An 18193-nucleotide genomic window follows, 5' to 3' on the forward strand; every position below is an offset into this window, starting at 1 on the left:
AACAGAAAACTAGTCCTGTTCATAATTAATATTATTTAAGAACTAAAAATAAAAAAAGAGATCTGCCCTAAGCAGAAATACACCTGAATGCTGTCTATAGGTAAAACTTATTATTGGCAAAGAGCTGTACATATCAAACTTTAAGTAAAATTTGTTTTAGAAAATGAATTCAATCATCTTGCATTTACAACAACCCAGAAAGATAGCAAAGTTTAGTTATAAAGGGTAGAGATTGAGAATCTGATAAAAGAAACTGGATTTCAAATTATTCTAAAAGTGGCTTTAGGCACATGCCTGTTTGTTGAATTTATTTCTATTTTTATGACAACTAGATCTTAATTCCACTTTAACTCTGGATAAATGTGCAAAAATAAAAAAAAAAAGTGAAGCAGGGAATCATTCATTACCTTTACATCCTCCTTTTCGGTTGGTGATCTGCTGGACCCCACATTCTTAATCTCTGCAAAAGAAATAATTCTCATCAGGATCTGCTGATTAGAACTTGTTGGTTAAAAAAAGGAGAAGAAAGAAAAAAATAACCTAGATAACAAATATAATAAATGAGTGCCAGGAGCTGTCTGTAGTGCTAGCTAAGTTAGTTTGTTTGTTTGTTTTTTAGATAAAGCTTCTTTAAAATTGTCTCTCCCCAGAGTATTGACTATCCTATCACCTGACTACTCACTCTCTGGTATTTGTGCAGATAGAAATGTAAACAATCCCAGGAGCTCTCACAGGAAATCCTGGGGGGAAAGAAGGATCATTAAATAAATAAATGCCTTTGGTGCCAGAGGAAGGCTGCTCACTACCAAAGGCTCTTGAGAATACCGCAGATTGCCGGGCGGGTGGCTCGCACATGTAAAGCCAGCAGCTCGGGAGGCTGAGACAGGAGGATAGCAAATTGAATGCCTGCCTCAGCAACAGAGAAGTGCTAAGCAACTCAGTGAGACCCTGTCTCTAAATAAAATATAAAATAGGCCTGGGGATGTGGCTAAGTAGTCGAATGTCCTGAGTTCAATCCCCAGTACCCCCCCTCCAAAAAATAGCACAGACTGAGGACGTGATTTGTACCCACCTGAGAAAATCCCACTCATCTATTTCCTCAAACACCACAGATTTCAATGTCTCAGAAGAACTTTCAAAAGAGCATTATTCATTCTAGAAGAGGTCTGGCTTTTCCTGGCTCAGTGCTGAGAGTAGAACACTCCAGTGCAGCCCTCAGCTCCATCCTCAGCCAGCCGCCGGGGCCACCCTGAGCTGAGCTGAGCAGTGTCCAGCCCTAGGCACCCCAGGAGTCCTCTTTCTGTAAAGGTTTTCCTGGAAACCGTGGTGGTCAGGATGTTCTGGGATGAACAGGAAGGTCCATTTAAGGGGACGTTTCTCTCTGTGGCTTGACTGATTGGTTCTCTTCCCAAATACTCAGTTGCCTGGAAACAAGAGCCACTACTGTCGAAATAACCCCCGGGAGCAGGTTTGGGAGTGGGGAAAATAAGTGTTGACATCCCTAGCAGGGGCAGATGGCTGAAAACCTTCGATCTGAATTTGTATAAATACACAACACTGTGGAGCCCGAGGGTCTTTTCTGGAATCTCACCTTCTGGTCACCAAGGTCCTACAAGATGCAAATCCTGATGAAATACCAACAGTTTTCCTCGAAAATGTATTAACTAGACTTTCCCAACTCTACTACTCCTACTGATTTCAGTTCTCTAATGCCTCAAACCTCCAAGTAGATTTACTCAAGCTCTTCCTACAGCCAGGAGTTTCCATCCATTCTGTTTAGAAAAGGGATATAGGGCTTCATTTACATGGCTCTCCATGACAAGTCATAAATAATAAGGGTCATAAATGACAAAGGTGGAGTTACTCATTACTTAATGAGACAGGATGGAGCAGAAAGCCACAATTCCATTTATCATATTTTTGTTGTTGTGTTTGTTTGTTTGTTTTTTTGTTTTTAAGTCTGCTTAACAGCTGGATGTGCTGATGCATGCCTGTAATCACAGTTATTTGGGAGGCTGAGGCAGGAAGATCACAATTTTGAGGACAGCCTGGGCAAGTTAGCAAGATCCTGTTTCAAAATAAAAAATAAAAATGGTCGGGAGATATAGCTTAGTGGTAAGAATGCTTAACAAAAATTTTTAATTTGTTTTATATCAAGAGATTCCTCAGAAAACTGGGAATGGAATCAACATTTGACCCAGCTATCCCACTCTTTTATTTATACCCAAAGGACTTAAAATCAGTATACTATAGTGACACAGCTACATCAATGTTTATAGCAGCTCAATTCACAGTAGCTAGACTATGGAACAACCTAGGTATCCCTCAATAGATGCATGGATAAAAAAATGTGCTGTATATACTCAATGAAATATTACTCAGCTTTAAAGAAAGTAAAATTATGGCATTTGCCAGTAAATGGTTGCAGTTGGATAATATCATGCTAAGAGAAATAAGCCAATCCTACAAAACCAAAGGCCAAATGTTTTCTCTAATATGTGGATGCTAATTCACAATAGGGGGTGGGGGGCACTAGAGAAGAATAGAATTACCTTACATTAGGTAGAAGGAAGTGATGGGAGGGGCGGAGAGGGGATGTGGAGATAGGAAATGTAGTAGAATGAAACAGACATTATTACTGTATGTATATATGTGACTGCATGACCAATATGATTTTATAACATGTACACTCAGAAAAATGAGAAATTATATCCCATCTATATATGATATATCAAAGTGTATAAATGCATTCTACTGTCATGTATAACTAATTAAAACAAATTTTAAAAATTAAAAAAAAGAATACTATAATTACACTACAAAACAGTATATCACTCTTGAATTCATACTGTATATTAGTTTCCATGATAAAAAATAAAGATGTAATAACCCCGATATTCTGTGGCTATGAGAACAATTCTCAACAGGGAGGGAGTCCTAGGGACAGAGCTGTGGCTGACACCCAGCCTGGACAGTTCATGTTACTCAGCATCCCTGCCAGCTTTTAGATGCACATCCCACACCAGGCCTCCAGGTGGCAGCAGAGTAACATCTGCATAAACGACATTGCCAGGGATATGACTATCTAATGGGCCAACTTCTTCACCTTTTAAAAGCCTCCTTGTATGTGCCAAAATCCAAAATGCAAGTTTAATGTTTTTTGTCCAACTTTACAGATGCAGAATACTAATGTGAATCGCCTAGAATGGCATTCACCATATTTTAGGCACACAGCAGAGGTTTGGTCTTGAAACTCATACACTCACATTGTAAAAATTGGAGTAAGTGGAGATTAACTCCAAGGTGTTAAAAAGAAGGAGGGAAGGATAATCAGAACCAAAGTTTCAACAGATACATCTGCATTAGACATTGAGAGTCACACTTTTATTTTGCCCATTATAGGATATTTCTTTTCTTTTAAGATTTTTTTTTTTTTTTGCACAATGCACCTATTTTTTAAATTTATTTATTCTTATGTGGTGCTGAGGATCAAACCTAGTGCCTCACACATGCTAAGCAAGCGCCCTATCACTGAGCTACAATCCCAGCCCCCATTATAGGATATTTCTTTAAAGCCATCTCATACCATAAGCTCCTACATGATCATTATATTTCATTTCTAAAAAAGTCCATACAGATAGCATTTATTCAGAATGGTACCCATTTATTCCAGCTTGTTTATGAAAAAGATGACATGTTCACACCCAGTAGCTTAGGTTCAGTTTCCTTCCCTCTCCTGCCCCAAAAGGTTGCTGTGCTGATCACTGGATGCCTACATTTTTTTTTCTTATCATCAACTGTGATTTTTTCCATTTTAAAGCAACTGCTACAAACTATATTAAAGCCAACAAATTTTCACAGAAAGTATAATTCATTTTTAAAATAACTTACAAATCTTTGTGACAATGTGCAGATTCAGGATAATAATATATCTTTAATTAATCTAGGACTAAGCAGAACTATATCTTAGAGCTTTCAATTTAGCACTCATTTTATCAGAGTTTAATTAAATTACTCCAGGAGAGTTTCTGCTAAATTAGTGGGATCCGTTTACACCAACCCAAGAACCACCAATTGCATAGTGCAATTAAACCACTGATTGCTATAGCAACGTTCAGCAGATAATGGTATCAGTAACTCTAGCTATTCTGTGTTCAAGGCCTATTAATCTTGCCTTGGAGGCCCACCCAAAAGGAAGGATTACGCCTCTAAATCAGACTTACAAAACTTGATAAACATGTTTTTTATTGCCAAATTATAATAGAACAAGAGCTAATCTCCAGTACTTATGTTCACTAGTGACACAGCATTAGCAAACAGGTTTTTTTTTTTTAAATCAGGGTTAAGTAGCTGCAAGATTAATATCAATGTGTCATTAAGAAGCAGATTTGTCTAAAACAATCTCAACTCTGTTCACAAGTTTTACTGTCTCCTTTTGCAAAATGGAACCAGTGTCTAAGCTTAGGCAAAGAAAAAGCTTACACCAAAGACACAAGATGCTCCACATTTTCCTTTAATTGCCATTTGGCTATGCCATCCGACTCCTTCCCCAGGAAGGAGGGGGAGAAGGATCCTAATCAGAGCCAGCCAGACCACCAATGCTGCCCTGCCCTCAGGTTCAACTGTCCACAACCAAGTCCACGCCTGGCTTCAATCTGCAGAACAGCATCAACAACGCAGCTGGAAAACAAGGGTCATGCTCTCCATTTGTTCAACCCACCACATGAATGCCAAAAAAAAAAAAAAAAAACACCCTGAGACTGTTTACAGCAGGCCCTGGGTACCCCCCTTTGGCAATACACTGGGAACAGTTCACAGTCTTTGAATGACTCATTTTCTCCCAATAGGCTATGAATACCAGGAGGGCTGGGACCAAATTGATTTTGGCCCAACATCTGTATCTCCATCTTGGCACATACTAGGTGCCAAACAAATAAATGTTTCTCTCCTGCACCAACACCTATGAGGCTCAAAATATATACAGCTGACAAGATGGGGTAGATCATGAGGCAAGCTGCAGAGCAGAACAGGCAGGGGAAAGCTGCTTACTTTTTGACTCATTGATCCAACACTTTCAATGCTAGCTCTGTTTTATTACAACTAGAACTATTTTATTAGTGACCAGATAGATGAGTGACTTCCCTTGCTGTCTCCCCACCCTACCAGCTGTCAGTCCCTTGGTGCCTCATAGCAAGTACTTCACCTCCATGTTGCTACAACAACATGTTGCACACCCAATTCACAACTGCCAGAGAGCCAAAACGGCAAAGGGAACAAACGCTCCTAATTCAGTGACAATTATAACACTTGAACTTCTGTCCCAACATTCTAATTGATGTTGGTCCAATTTTTGTATCTGCTGCTTAGACATACTAGGTGCTTTTTCCTAAAAGTGGGAGTACTAATGAGCACTTTAATTTTGCCTGCCCAGGATAAATATGCACTGGGAGAAATGATAAGACATTTATCTACAGAAATATCAAAATGAGCTTTGTTCATTCAAAAGCCCCAACATTCCAGTCAATTTCACAAGCTCTACCCATCCCCACTGAACTACAGCCTTGGAAAAGCTATCAAGATGAGAAAAGAAATTCTTGCCCTGGAGGAACTCCAAACTGTGCTCTTTTAGAATGTAGTTTTTGTACTTACTCTCTGCATTATTTCTGAAAGAATGTAAGATATCATTTTGAAATACAGTTTTTAATTTAAATTACTTCCAATACTTTTTCAACAATAGTTACAAGAACTCTTTAAAAGGACTATAAAAAATATCAATATAACCACCATTAAGTTAAATTTTGGTATGTATCCCTCCTACAGAAGAGGAGGGCAAGAAGAATCCTCATCATATATTAAAATTATTTTACATCAATACATAAATTATTTCTATAGAGATATATAAAACAGCTTTATTGTGGTATAATTCACATACCATAAAATATACCCATTTAGCACATGTATTTCAATTGGTTTTAGTATATTCAGAGCTATGCCACATCACCACAATCAAGTTTAGAACATTCTCATTACGGCAAGAAACCCCACATCCATTATCTCATATCTCCCCAACCACACTACCACCCACTCCTGCAGCCCAGCCCTAGGCAGCCACTAATCTACTTTCTGTCTCAATGGATTTAGCCTGGACACTCCATATAAATGGAATCACAATATGAGATCTTTTTTGAGATTTTTTTTGGGGGGAGGGGCGGGGGTACTGGGGATTGAACTCAGAGGCACTTGGCCACTGAGCCACATCCCAGCCCTATTTTGTACTTTATTTAGAGACAGGGTCTCACTGAGTTGCTTAGTGCCTCAATTTTGCTGAGGCTAGCTTGAACTCATGATCCTCCTGCCTCAGCCTCCCAAGCTGCTGCGATTACGGATGTGTGCCACCAAGATCTTTTGTGATTGTCTTCTTTCACTTAGCATGAGGGATTCAACGTTCATATATGCTGCAGTACTGTATCAGTAGTTCATTCTTTTTTACTGACAAATAGTATTTTGTTATCTATCTATCTATCTATCTATCTATCTATATATATATATACACACACACAATATTTTATTTATTAATACCTCTGCTGATGGACATTTGGGTTGGGTTGTTTCCACTTTATGTCTATCATGAACAATGCTGCTATGAACATTCATGTACAAGTTTTTGTGTAGATATGCTTTTATTTCTTTTGAATATATACCTATATATACCTATGGGTGAACTTGTTGAGTCATATGATATTCTGTTTAATATATTCTTTTTTTTTCTTTTTTTTTTGGTGCCAGGGATTGAACACAGAGCCTTAGCCACTGAGCCACATCCTCAGCCCTTTTATATTTTTTCAGAGAGGATCTCACTAAGTTGTTGAAGGTGTCCCTAAGTTGCTGAGGCTGACCTCAAACTTGATATCCTCCTGCCTCAGCCTCCCTGGTTGCAAGGATTACAGGGATGTACCACCATACTCAACTCTTTATATTTAATATATTCTTATATAGATTTTTACATCTCCTATACAATCTTGCCCCATTAAATCTCAAAGTAAAAAAAAAACAGTTGTGGGGAACAAAAAGATACTTGCAGCCCCCAGATTTGGTTATAGTTATCAATTAAGCAGAAGCTCCAAGTCTTAAATTTCAAAGTGAAGTAAGAGCATAATTTTGATTTAGAATTACTTTTTGTCCCTAAGACTTCAAGCTTAGATTCTAGTTCAGTTCAAGAAAACGGTTAGCTAATTTCAACTTCATTAGAATCCTTCACTGACTCTCCTGTCTGCTAACCTGAGCCAGCTGGAAGAAAGGCTCCATAGCAGATGTGAACTGCATTTGTTGCCTCTAGGTGAGCTCTGAGGAGCCTCTGAGCCCTGAGTTCACACATCCAGTGGTTCAGCTAAACGATCTCTCAAATTCTCTATAGGTCAAAGTTTGAGCCTTTAATTCTGTGATGAACTGGCGGTAAGGAAGAGAATTTGGATTTTTGTGTGAGAAAATACTGATATTATTATAATAATATGCAAAATGAGCATCCGACCAGCTTGACATTCCATCTTATCTTTGGTACTTTTAACAATGAAAATTGGTCCTTTTAGGAAAAAAAAAAAAAAACTGGCAAAGTCACTCTAAAGAAAACTCAGAAAAGGCTGAAGTATTCTGTAAAATGAAAGAAACAACTATAAATCATTTCCTGGAGCTGGGAGACATGTTCTCTGTGTATTTTTAAATTTTTTTAAAAATTGACATATTCTTGTACTAGGGAGGTGGGATAGAGTGTGGTAATTTGACAGATGTATACATTGTGTAATGATCAGATCCGGATAGTTACCATTCCCATCATTTGTTTTTGGAGGCTATGAATTCTTCCCTTCTAATCTTTATAAAATACACGTTGTTGTAAACGATAGTCACTGTGCTGTGCTGTAGACACAGAATGGATTCCTCCTGTGGAACTGTATATTGGTGCTGTCATCTAAACTCCCTCTAGCTCCTCTTCTCTCTCTTCCTACTGTCTGTCAAGTAATCACTGTTCTACTCTTTCTCTGTGATCAATTTTTTTTTTTTTACTTCCACCTATGACTGAGAGATGCAGCATCTGTCTTTCTATGCCCGGCCTATTAAATTATGTCAAAATGCCAAAATCCCCTACTTGTAGATAAATGACACTAATCAAGGCCTTGGATAGAAATTCCAGGTGAGGGTTAGGATATGGTTGTGTCCCCAACTGAATAATCATCCTGCAGAAAGTTTTCGAATTGCTGTCCTCAATCCCTCAATCCCCAGCTGTCCTGGCTTAAAGGACCTATATTTTGATAAAACAATTGAACCACATGCAATAGTTCTAAAAAACCCTGAGTTAGAGTATTTAAACTGAGAAATCTTGGGGAGGAAATTGTGTGTGGATAAAAACACTCTTGTCTTCCCAATGCCTTGTAGGAAATAAGGAGAATCCACCATGCAACCCTCTCTGTATCTCTCAAATCAAAGCACACAGGTAAGGGCCATACCTCCATCTAAAGAATGTCCAGGCAAAAACTCTGTTTATAAATGGTCATGTTCTAGTATCTCAAAACCTATGCCTTTATAATTGAACTCACTATAGGCAGGCATTGTGCTCAGAACCAGACATCATGTGCTAAGCATTGACCTCATTAGATACTGTATTTTTATATTATTTTTACTATTAAGTAAGTATCATATGACACCCCAACCTCTACCTCCACCCGCCATTTTCTGCAAAAGCAAACACAGCGGGGTAATTTGCATGGTGCTGAAAATCTAGTCCAGGGCAGAGCTGAGGCTTTAGCAGAGCCTGCTTGTTGCAGGTATGTGTCATCTAGACAAGCCCATGCATGCGGGTCACAAATCTCCCTTCATCAGGATTTGAGACAGATTACCATCTGGAATAGAGCTCCCTGCCAAGCAATGATTCTGATGTTTACACTTTTTCCATCACACAAATGCTAGAGAAAATTCTAAAACAGCACTCCAAACACTTAAACCAATAGATCCTCTGTTACATGGGGGTGGTTGGTATGTTGTAGTGTGGTGAGTAAGAGGGTAGACTCCTGACCTGACTTCTAACAGCCTGGGAAAGTTGTGTCACCTCAGACAAGTAACATAATGACCTCTGGGTACTGCCACTTCCTCATACATAAAATGAGAAAACTGATTCCTGACTCCCAGAAATGTCCCTCCCAAGAACTGCTGGTATGTCTGTTCTGAGTGTGCACACTTCATTCAGCTCAGCTACTCACATAGTGCAACTACTAACAAATGCTTGACGGAAATTAATAAAAGAAAATTCTTTGAGAGGGCTTTTCTCACTTTGCTCCTTCTTCTTTTATTTATTTATTTATTTGGTTGGTTTGTTGTTGTTGTTGTTGTTGTTGTTTGTTTTGTTTTGTTTTTTTGGTTACTGCTGTATAACCAGTGCCTAGAACAATGCTGGACATAAGGTGGGCACTCAAATATTTACTGCATGGTTAGGTAAAGGAGCCTACAGGACCCCTGTCCTCCCAAACTGTGTCTTGTGTTTGGATTCATGGCTCCTCCTGCAGATCACATCTGAGCCTCTGCCTCAGTCCTGGAGGAAATAATGTCATCCTCTCTTTTTTGTGATTGGAATTTATTTTCTTGTTAATGAAAATATGGGGGGAAGTCAACAAAGTTACAGACCAGTGACACAAAAGCTGAGACAACATATCATACAGACGGTTTCTTTTAACTATAAAAGAATAAAAAGAAAGAAAGCAACTGGATTTATATAGTGGTAAGAGACATCGTATTTGTTCTTGTCTTGCATTATGGCTATAGATTCTAGGAGGGCAGTAGCTCTCAAAAGAAATATGATCCATGCATGTCATATGCATGTATGGATATAATACACCGAATCCCATTAATGTACAATTAATATGTATTAATTCAGTTTTTAGAAAAAAGAATTTCAGTGGAGGTGTAGGGAGGCCTGTAGGGTCTTGAATATTCAAGGCAATCACAAGTAGTTTGAAAATACCTCCCTGGATCCTGTCCAGTGTGACATTACTATAGTGATGAATGCCAAGAACCCAGGTGATAGTGAAAATGGAGGAAATAAGTCCAGAGAGAAGAGGGTCTGGAGAAATGAAGAACAGCATCATTCTTCAAATTGCCTTCTGGACATTATTTCCATGAGATGTTGAGAACTACAGAAAGGGGTTCTTAAAGGCTTCTTTAAGCTGAGGATCTGCTAGGCCAAATAAGGTTGCATGGGTTTCCTGACTCATCACTTCCTAGAACTTATGAAACACTAAATGCATTTGCATCTCCAGTGTGGGGATTCATATACAGCATTTTCTATTTATTTGACCAAAGATTCTTTATCTTTCAGAATATCTTATGAGACTGGTGTTCTATACAATGCTCTTCAGGCATTCCTAAGGTAGAGAGATCAAACAACAACAAGAAAGCAAAGAAAAACATAGAGCCAGTTTGTGGATTAATAAATACTAATGGTCTATTAATTTTGAGCATATTAAAAAATGAGATGACTTTTGGGCCCGTTTAATTCATTCAGGATAGCTTCCTATTATTCTGGAAGTGCAATTATAATCATGAAATTATGCAAACATAATTGGTTCATAGGAATAATAATAAAATCATTCATTGCACCCAAAGGCAGAAGACTTAATTTCCAGGCTCAAGTTATAACCTATGACAGCTACAAAGGCAAGCTCCTCATCCATTCATTACCCCAAAAGGCACAGAAAAGCACAATTCATTTAAAAAAATCTTCTAGTAGATCTCAAAAAAAGTTTATGGTTAAAAGAAAAAGGAAGGAAGTCCTTATGCTCAAAATGCTTTGTTCTTTCAGTTGCATCTCTGTGGGCTCCTGAATGAACAAAACTGTTTTCATATTAGTTGAATACTGCCCTCTGCTGGAATGTGAATACAGCTTCTAATATTCCTTCAAGGGTAGATAAATACAAAAATGTATCTAGATGTACTATAAAATACACACATTATTAATATGGAACTAAAGGGAATTAAATTTCTACCCATTTTTTTAGTTTAGTGACTGCAGCCCTCTTTTTTATTTAATTGATTTTATTTTTTTTAAATACACAATAGTGGAATGCATTATAATTCTTATTACACATATAGGGCACAATTTTTCATAAAAACTTTGTATGTAAAATATGTTCACGCCAATTCATGTCTTTATACATGTACTTTGTGGGTTTTTTTGCATTAAAATTCTTATTACACATATATACCACAATTTTTCATATCTCTGTTTGTATACAAAGTAGGTTGACAATTCGTGTCTTCATACATGTTCTTTGGATGATGATGTCCATCACATTCCACCATCCAACTGCAGCCCTCTTTACCTGGCTGCCTCACAGGTCCATCCAAACTCAACCTATCCAAAACTGAGTACATTTTTAGTCAATTCTGCTTGCTCTAAGGCCTATCCCACCTACAGCCATACCCAGGGAAAGGAGGAATCATTTAGACTTCTCCCTCACCTCTGGCCCAATTAGACCCTGCACCTTCAGGAAAGGACTCACCTGTCTCCACCTCTCCCAGCTCATTACACTGCTGTGGTGCAGCCCATCTGCTGCATTCCTTTCAGCAGACCCCTGGCTGGTTCCCAGATTTCCACTTGGCCCTGCAAATCTATTCTCTATATTCCCTCCAGAATGACCATTCTAAACTAATAATCTAATCTAATTGTTTCAAACAGCTGTAGAGCAGTCGGGGAGGAGCTCCTATTCCTGGCCTCTTGTATATGTCCTGCCAGTCTGCCTGCCTCTGATGCCTGTATTCCTGGTATCACCACCACCACTACACACAGATGTACATGTATGTTGAGAGCCACAGCCGAAGGGGCCCCAGCAAACTTTCAGACTGCCAGCTGATGATTGGCTCACAGCAGCCCCAGCAACATCTAGCTGATTGGCTCCTCTGCGGTGATGCTCATTGGGCTGTTTCCCTGCCCTTTCAGACCACGGAGCTGCTCATTGGGGGACTTTTTTGGCTCTGCCCACACCACCCAGCCAATCGGCCTCAAGAGCAGGAGGATTGTGGGAGGTGGAGAGGCTTGTGTTGGAGAGAGAGGCTTGTGGGAAGCTGGTGGTGTCAGTTGGGGCTCTGAGGGTTTTTCCTGAGAGGCTGTTTTGTTTGGCGTGTGTGGTTCTAAAAATAAAGTTAGTTTCTTTTGACAAGTGGCTCCTGATTGTGCCCAGCCAGACTGCGGCACATGTACACACAAACACACATACTCACAAACACACACACACACACACACACACACACAAACATCTATACTTCTAGGACTAAAAAATGACCAGCATTTCCCCTGATGCATCCTCCAATTTAGGAGTCCATACTGCATGTTTTTCTACCATCTGGAAGCCTTCCCTATATTAGTTCACAGCTCCAGGGGGTATTTCTTTCAAGAAGCTTCCCCTGATCCATCCACTGTCAAGTCTGCAGTATGCTCACAGTGTGATCTGCAAATGACTCCCAGAGCAATTATACTTTTCTGAGAGAGCTTGTTTTCTCATCCCCAACCCCAAACTGGAAGCCCCTTAAATATAAGAACTTGGAATTTAAGTACTTATTTAGAGTTTGGTTTTTTTCTAAATTAGTTTAAAGGGGGATTACAATGGAGAAAAGAAGAACAGAATAGGGAGGAAGAGCATGAGAAGAAGATCACCATTAAACAGGGATGAGAGGGGGGAGGGAAAGGGAGAGAGAAGGGAAATTGCATGGTAATGGAAGGAGACCCTCATTGTTATACAAAATTACATATAAGAGGAAGTGAGGGGAAAGGGAAAAAAAACAAGAGAGAGAATTGAATTACAGTAGATGGGGTAGAGAGAGAAGATGGGAGGGGAGGGGGGATAGTAGAGGATAGGAAAGGCAGCAGATACAACAGACACTAGTATGGCAGTATGTAAAAAAGTGGATGTGTAACCGATGTGAATCTGCAATATGTATACGGGGTAAAAATGGGAGTTCATAATCCGCATGAATCAAATATATGAAATATGATATGTCAAGAGCTTTGTAATGTTTTGAACAACTAATAATAAAAAAATTTTAAAAATAAAATAAAATGAAAATAACCACCCCCCCCCAAAAAAAAGAAAATTAGGGTTATAGTACAAAAACACTGGGGAAAAAACCAGCATAACCATATGCACTTCTGTTTAATGAATGTCTTCCCTGTCAACTGATGTATTACAAATCAGACTTTTTAAAAATTTATTTTGATACCAGGATTGGACCCAGGGACACTTAACCACTGAGCTACATCCTCAGTCCTTTTTATTTTGATTTTGAAATGGTCTCACTAAGTTGCTGAGGCTGGCCTTGAACTTGTGATCCTCCTGCCTTCTAAGGCATGCATCACCGAACTCAGTCAGACAACTTGGTCCTCTCTACTCCTATGACTATTCCAGACCGCATCTTCAGACAGATTTACTGCACATCTGAAATCTTCAACTGCAACTGCACTGTGACCTTAGCTCTTAAGTACACTTAATCATCAATTACTCCTGCTCTCTAGCTTTATGGAGCCTTCTATTCCATGAACTCCATATGTTTTGTTTTGTTTTGTTTTGTTACTGGGGATTGAACCCAGGGGCACTTAACCAGTGAACCACATCCCAACCCCCCAACCCCGCATTTTTTTTTTTTTTTTTTATACCAGGGATTGAACCCGGGTGTATTTAACTACTGAGCCATATCCCTGGCCCTTTTTACTTTTTGAGACAGGGTTTCACTAAGTTGCTTAGAGCCATGCTAAGCTTCTGAGGCTGGCTTTGAACTTGCAATCTTCCTGCTCTGGCTTCCTGAGCCGCTGGATTACAGACAACACCCCACCCAGCTATGAGGATTTTTCTATATATATCAGCATTATTGATGTATTGAGTAACATCATTATTGGGGTAGGGGAGTATAAAATACTTAACAGTATCCCTGGACTCTGACAAGTAGCTGCAAGTAAGCACCCTACCACCATTGTGAAAACCATAAAAGTCTCCAGACACTGCAAACTGTCCCCCTGTGGGGTCACTGAAAAATTATCCCCAGTGGAGAACTTCTAATCTAGATTTAAAATGTGATCATACCCTGTGCATGGTCAGGTGTTCAGATGTGTTCAGTAGAATGACAATCTGACCTATCTGATACCTTATTAACAATAGATTTAGCATCAGTGGATTAATAAGTGTAATGCACTCTTCTTCCAGTTCTTGGAATGGATGTGGCAAAGTCAGCAAACTTTTTTTAAATGTTAGAGCTGTTCATGTCACTTCCATTTGAGAAAACAAAAACCAACAGATAAAGCAGTATACAAAAATTAAGATCTAGAAACTAAGAGTAATAAAAGGTAATTGCTTCAGATACTCCTCAATTTCAGTAGGACTATAGGGCATTCTTTAGTTCTTTTTTGTTGTTTAAATATTATGCAGAACCAATAAGACCATAGCCTCCCTGCTTTTGTCATAGTGGGAAGTGAACCAGGACTGAAACATACATCAGCCCTAAAGCTCTTCCTTAAAACCTAAGGCTCTGGAAGGGCAGCAGAATAGAGCAGACAATATGATTGATGTGTATACATTCCATGTATGTATTATATGTCAAAATACATTCTGCTGTCATGTATGACTAAAAAAAATAAAAATAAATCATATGGTTAAAAAAAACAAAACAAAAAAAAACAATGGAGAAAAGATATACAAGATAATAAAAAAAATTAGAAGTTGACTTAAAAAAAAGCGCTGGCAAAACTGGAAATCCATATGTAGCAAAATGAAATTAAACCTCTCTCACCCTGCACAAAAATCAAGAAATAATAAATGGAATGGATTCAAATTAAATAGCTTTTTCTCAGCAAAGGAAACAATAAAGTGAGGAGAGCTATGTATGTGTGTATGTGTGTGTGTGTGTACATGTATATCTGTGTATAGATTTTCTCCCACGGATTGGGAGAAAATCTTTACCACATCCACCTCCAATAAAGCATTAATCTCTAGGATATATAAAGAACCCAAAAAACTTAACAACAACAGCAAAAAATAAATAAATAATCCAATCAATAAATGGGCTAAGGAACTGAACAGACACTTCACAGATGAAGAAATACAATTGATCAATACATATATGAAAAAGTGTTCAACATCTCTAGCAATTAGAGAAATGCAAATCAAAACTACTCTAAGATGTCATCTCACTCCTGTCAGAATGGCAATCATAAAGAATACAGGCAATAATAAATGTTGGCAAAGATGTGGTGAAAAAAGTATACTGATACATTGCTGGTGGGACTGCAAATTAGTGCAACCACTATGGAAAGCAGTATGGAGATTCTTCAGAAAATTTGGAATAGAACCACCATTTGACCCAGCTATCCCACTCCTTGGTTAATACCCAAAGACTTAAAGTCAGCATACAATAGTGACATAGCCACATCAACGTTTATAGCAGCTCAATTCACAATAGCTAGACTATGGAACCAACCTAAGTGTCCCTCAATAGATGCATGGATAACAAAAATGTGGTATATATACTCAATGGAATATTACTCAGCTTTAAAAAAGAGTAAAATTATGGCATTTGCCAGTAAATGGTTGGAGTTGGAGAATATCATGCAAAGAGAAGTAAGCCAATCCCACAAAACCAAAGGCTGAATGTTTTCTCTAATATGTGGATGCTAATTCACAATAAGGAGAGGGGCATCAGAGAAGAATAGCGTTACCTTAGATTAGGTGGAGGGAAATGAAGGGAGGGGAGGGAAGGAGATGCGAGGATAGGGAAGATAGTAGAATGAAACAGACATTATTACTTTATGTACATATGTGACTGCATGACCAATATGATTCTACAACATGTATACTCAGAAAAATGAGGTTATATCCCATCTATGTATAATATATCAAAGTGATTGAATGCATTCTACTGTCATGTATAACTAATAAAAAATAAACTTAAAAATTAATTTTTAAAAAAGCAAGGGTAGAGGCTTAAATTAAAAAAAAATAAGGACAACATAAAATGTAGTGCCCTAGCTATTTGCAATTGGCAGGCCAGTGACAGCTTCATGGCTAGTACCAGCCAACAAGAAGTAAGAAACTTGATCAGTTTTAGTTATAGCAGTAAAACTGGGCCAGGTGCTCAGGTAAAGCCAGCATTCCCCACAATAGACCAGGAAGAAGTTTCTCCTCACAGTCTTGAAGGATAAAGCTGAAGGAACCCACTAACTCCTTAGGCAGGCAGACCCCTTGTTCCTCCCCAACACAGCCAGCAGCACCACCCAAAACAAGGGCAACTCCACGAGCCCTGAGGATGTAGGCTAGGTAGGAAGCTCAGCTGATCAGGACTGACCCAGGAGCAGGGGCAGCATGGACAGGCCACACAGACTTCTAGCAGCTCACCATAGATACTTCTTATCTGGGACAATTTTTCAACAAATGTAGGGCAAAGATTATGCTATCTGATAAATCCTGTATCTAGGTTGTCAATTAAAAGCAAGATCGAAGGTATTAACCAGCTGTTAACCTTGGTAGGGTAGAAACCAGGACATTGCCCTGTTTACCTCCCAAAAGACAGCATCTAGCATGGAGATTCTCAGCCCTGTCAGACCAATGTCCCTTTACATTAGCAGGTATTTCATAATGGTCCTTCACTACCCTGAAATAAAATTAATAGACAAGACAATTCTACCTCTACAGATACACATAACATGATCTTCACATGAAATTTCAAAAAGTCAAAATCAACATAATACCCTAACTAAAGTATGAAGCAAAAGGAAAGCAACTGATAGTAAGATATTTTGTATTTCAACATACAAAACATTCTCCTTAGCTGCCTTGGAAGACACAATGATGTGGTCAGACGTGTGCAACTATTGGATTCTCTCTGAAAACCAGAATTTTTTCCAGACAAAAAAATACAGGAATATGCAAAAAACAGATGAGAAGGCTTCCTAAGATAAAAACTTGTGCTTATTACTAAGACTTAATAACAGACCAGATTCAGGTGTACATGGAAAAGAGGGAACTATATGAATTACAGTAAGGATTGAATACCCTAATAAATTGCCAAGTTAGAGAAAATGAAGATTAATGGTATTCCTGCAGGTGAATTGGTTCAAGGGTGGCATCAAAATGATTCTGTGTGCTATGATGGGGAACAATGTAGTGGTAACGTATTATAAAAATATCTTCCTGTGTGAACTCCTACCACTAGAATTGTGCATTCAGTCTTGAAATTAGCTCTACAGGGCAACTCTTAGGCAGGACTGCCTGTATCTTGATAAGCATCTAGGACCCCAGCCCCTTACTTCTAAATGCCAATGGTGCTGCCCACCCCTTGTGCCAACCAACATATCTTAATGATTTTCAAAGCTTCCCTTTAAGACCTGGTGACCTAACTTAGAAGAGAAGTTTCACAAAGGTTAAATGAGCAAAAGAATGAATAAAGGAGGGAAGGACTAAATAAATGATCAGACTAAACTTTCATAATTTTCCTTCACTACCCTGAAATTAAATGAACAGATAACACAAATCTACCTCTCCAAATATATGTAACCTGATCTTCACATAAAATTTTAAAAAACCAAAATCAACATAATACCCTCACTAAAGTATGAAGCAAAAGGGAAGCAACTAGCAATAAGATATAAACAATCTTTTGTGTACAGAGAATGCTCAAAAGATCAAGAATGTGAAGACCCAGCCAAGGGCTTGCAAACAGCTCTCAGTGAACATTAGTGGAAGAAAAGTGGAAACAAACAGTACCCTGCATTTGGTGCCGTCAGAGGATCCAGGGGCTTTGTAATCACCACTAACCCCAGATCTTGCCTCTGAGCCTCTTAGTTCATGCAATTTTGCCATGCACTTTAGCAGACTAGTTAGCTAGTTAGTCCTGGTACTTTTCTAGGTTGCCTAATGGGGCAGGAACATACGTACCTTCTTCAGTTTCTGCAACTCGGGAAGGCATAGTTGGTCTTTCCTCTGGCCTGACTTCTTGCTCAAGAGCCTAAGAAATGAAGGGAGAAAAAAAATCACTGAAAACTATTTGAGGCTTCTGATATACAACAAAGAGAGAAAAGTCACAATCAAGAACCTGAGAGCTGGGAAGGCTGGGAAAGACAAGGGTGGGCAAAAACTGCTGGGAGAACACAGTCACTGTCCCAGAATAACAG

General features: G+C 38.7%; 1 protein-coding gene across 2 annotated transcripts in view; it reads right to left on the reverse strand.

Annotated features, from left to right (window-relative positions):
* The window catches only part of Arhgef28 (Rho guanine nucleotide exchange factor 28), a 293756-nt gene that overhangs the window by 137186 nt on the left and 138377 nt on the right, over positions 1 to 18193 (reverse strand). For both annotated transcript variants that reach the window (XM_048800140.1, XM_048800139.1), the window contains exons 7-8: positions 17958 to 18027; positions 408 to 460 (exon numbers count right to left, since the gene is read on the reverse strand). In XM_048800140.1, the coding sequence (XP_048656097.1) occupies positions 408 to 460; positions 17958 to 18027 (123 nt within the window). The remainder of the gene's footprint in view (positions 1 to 407; positions 461 to 17957; positions 18028 to 18193) is intronic.

This window comes from Marmota marmota, unplaced genomic scaffold (genome assembly GCF_001458135.2).
Source record: "Marmota marmota marmota unplaced genomic scaffold, marMar, whole genome shotgun sequence".
Taxonomy (NCBI): Eukaryota; Metazoa; Chordata; class Mammalia; order Rodentia; family Sciuridae; genus Marmota; species Marmota marmota.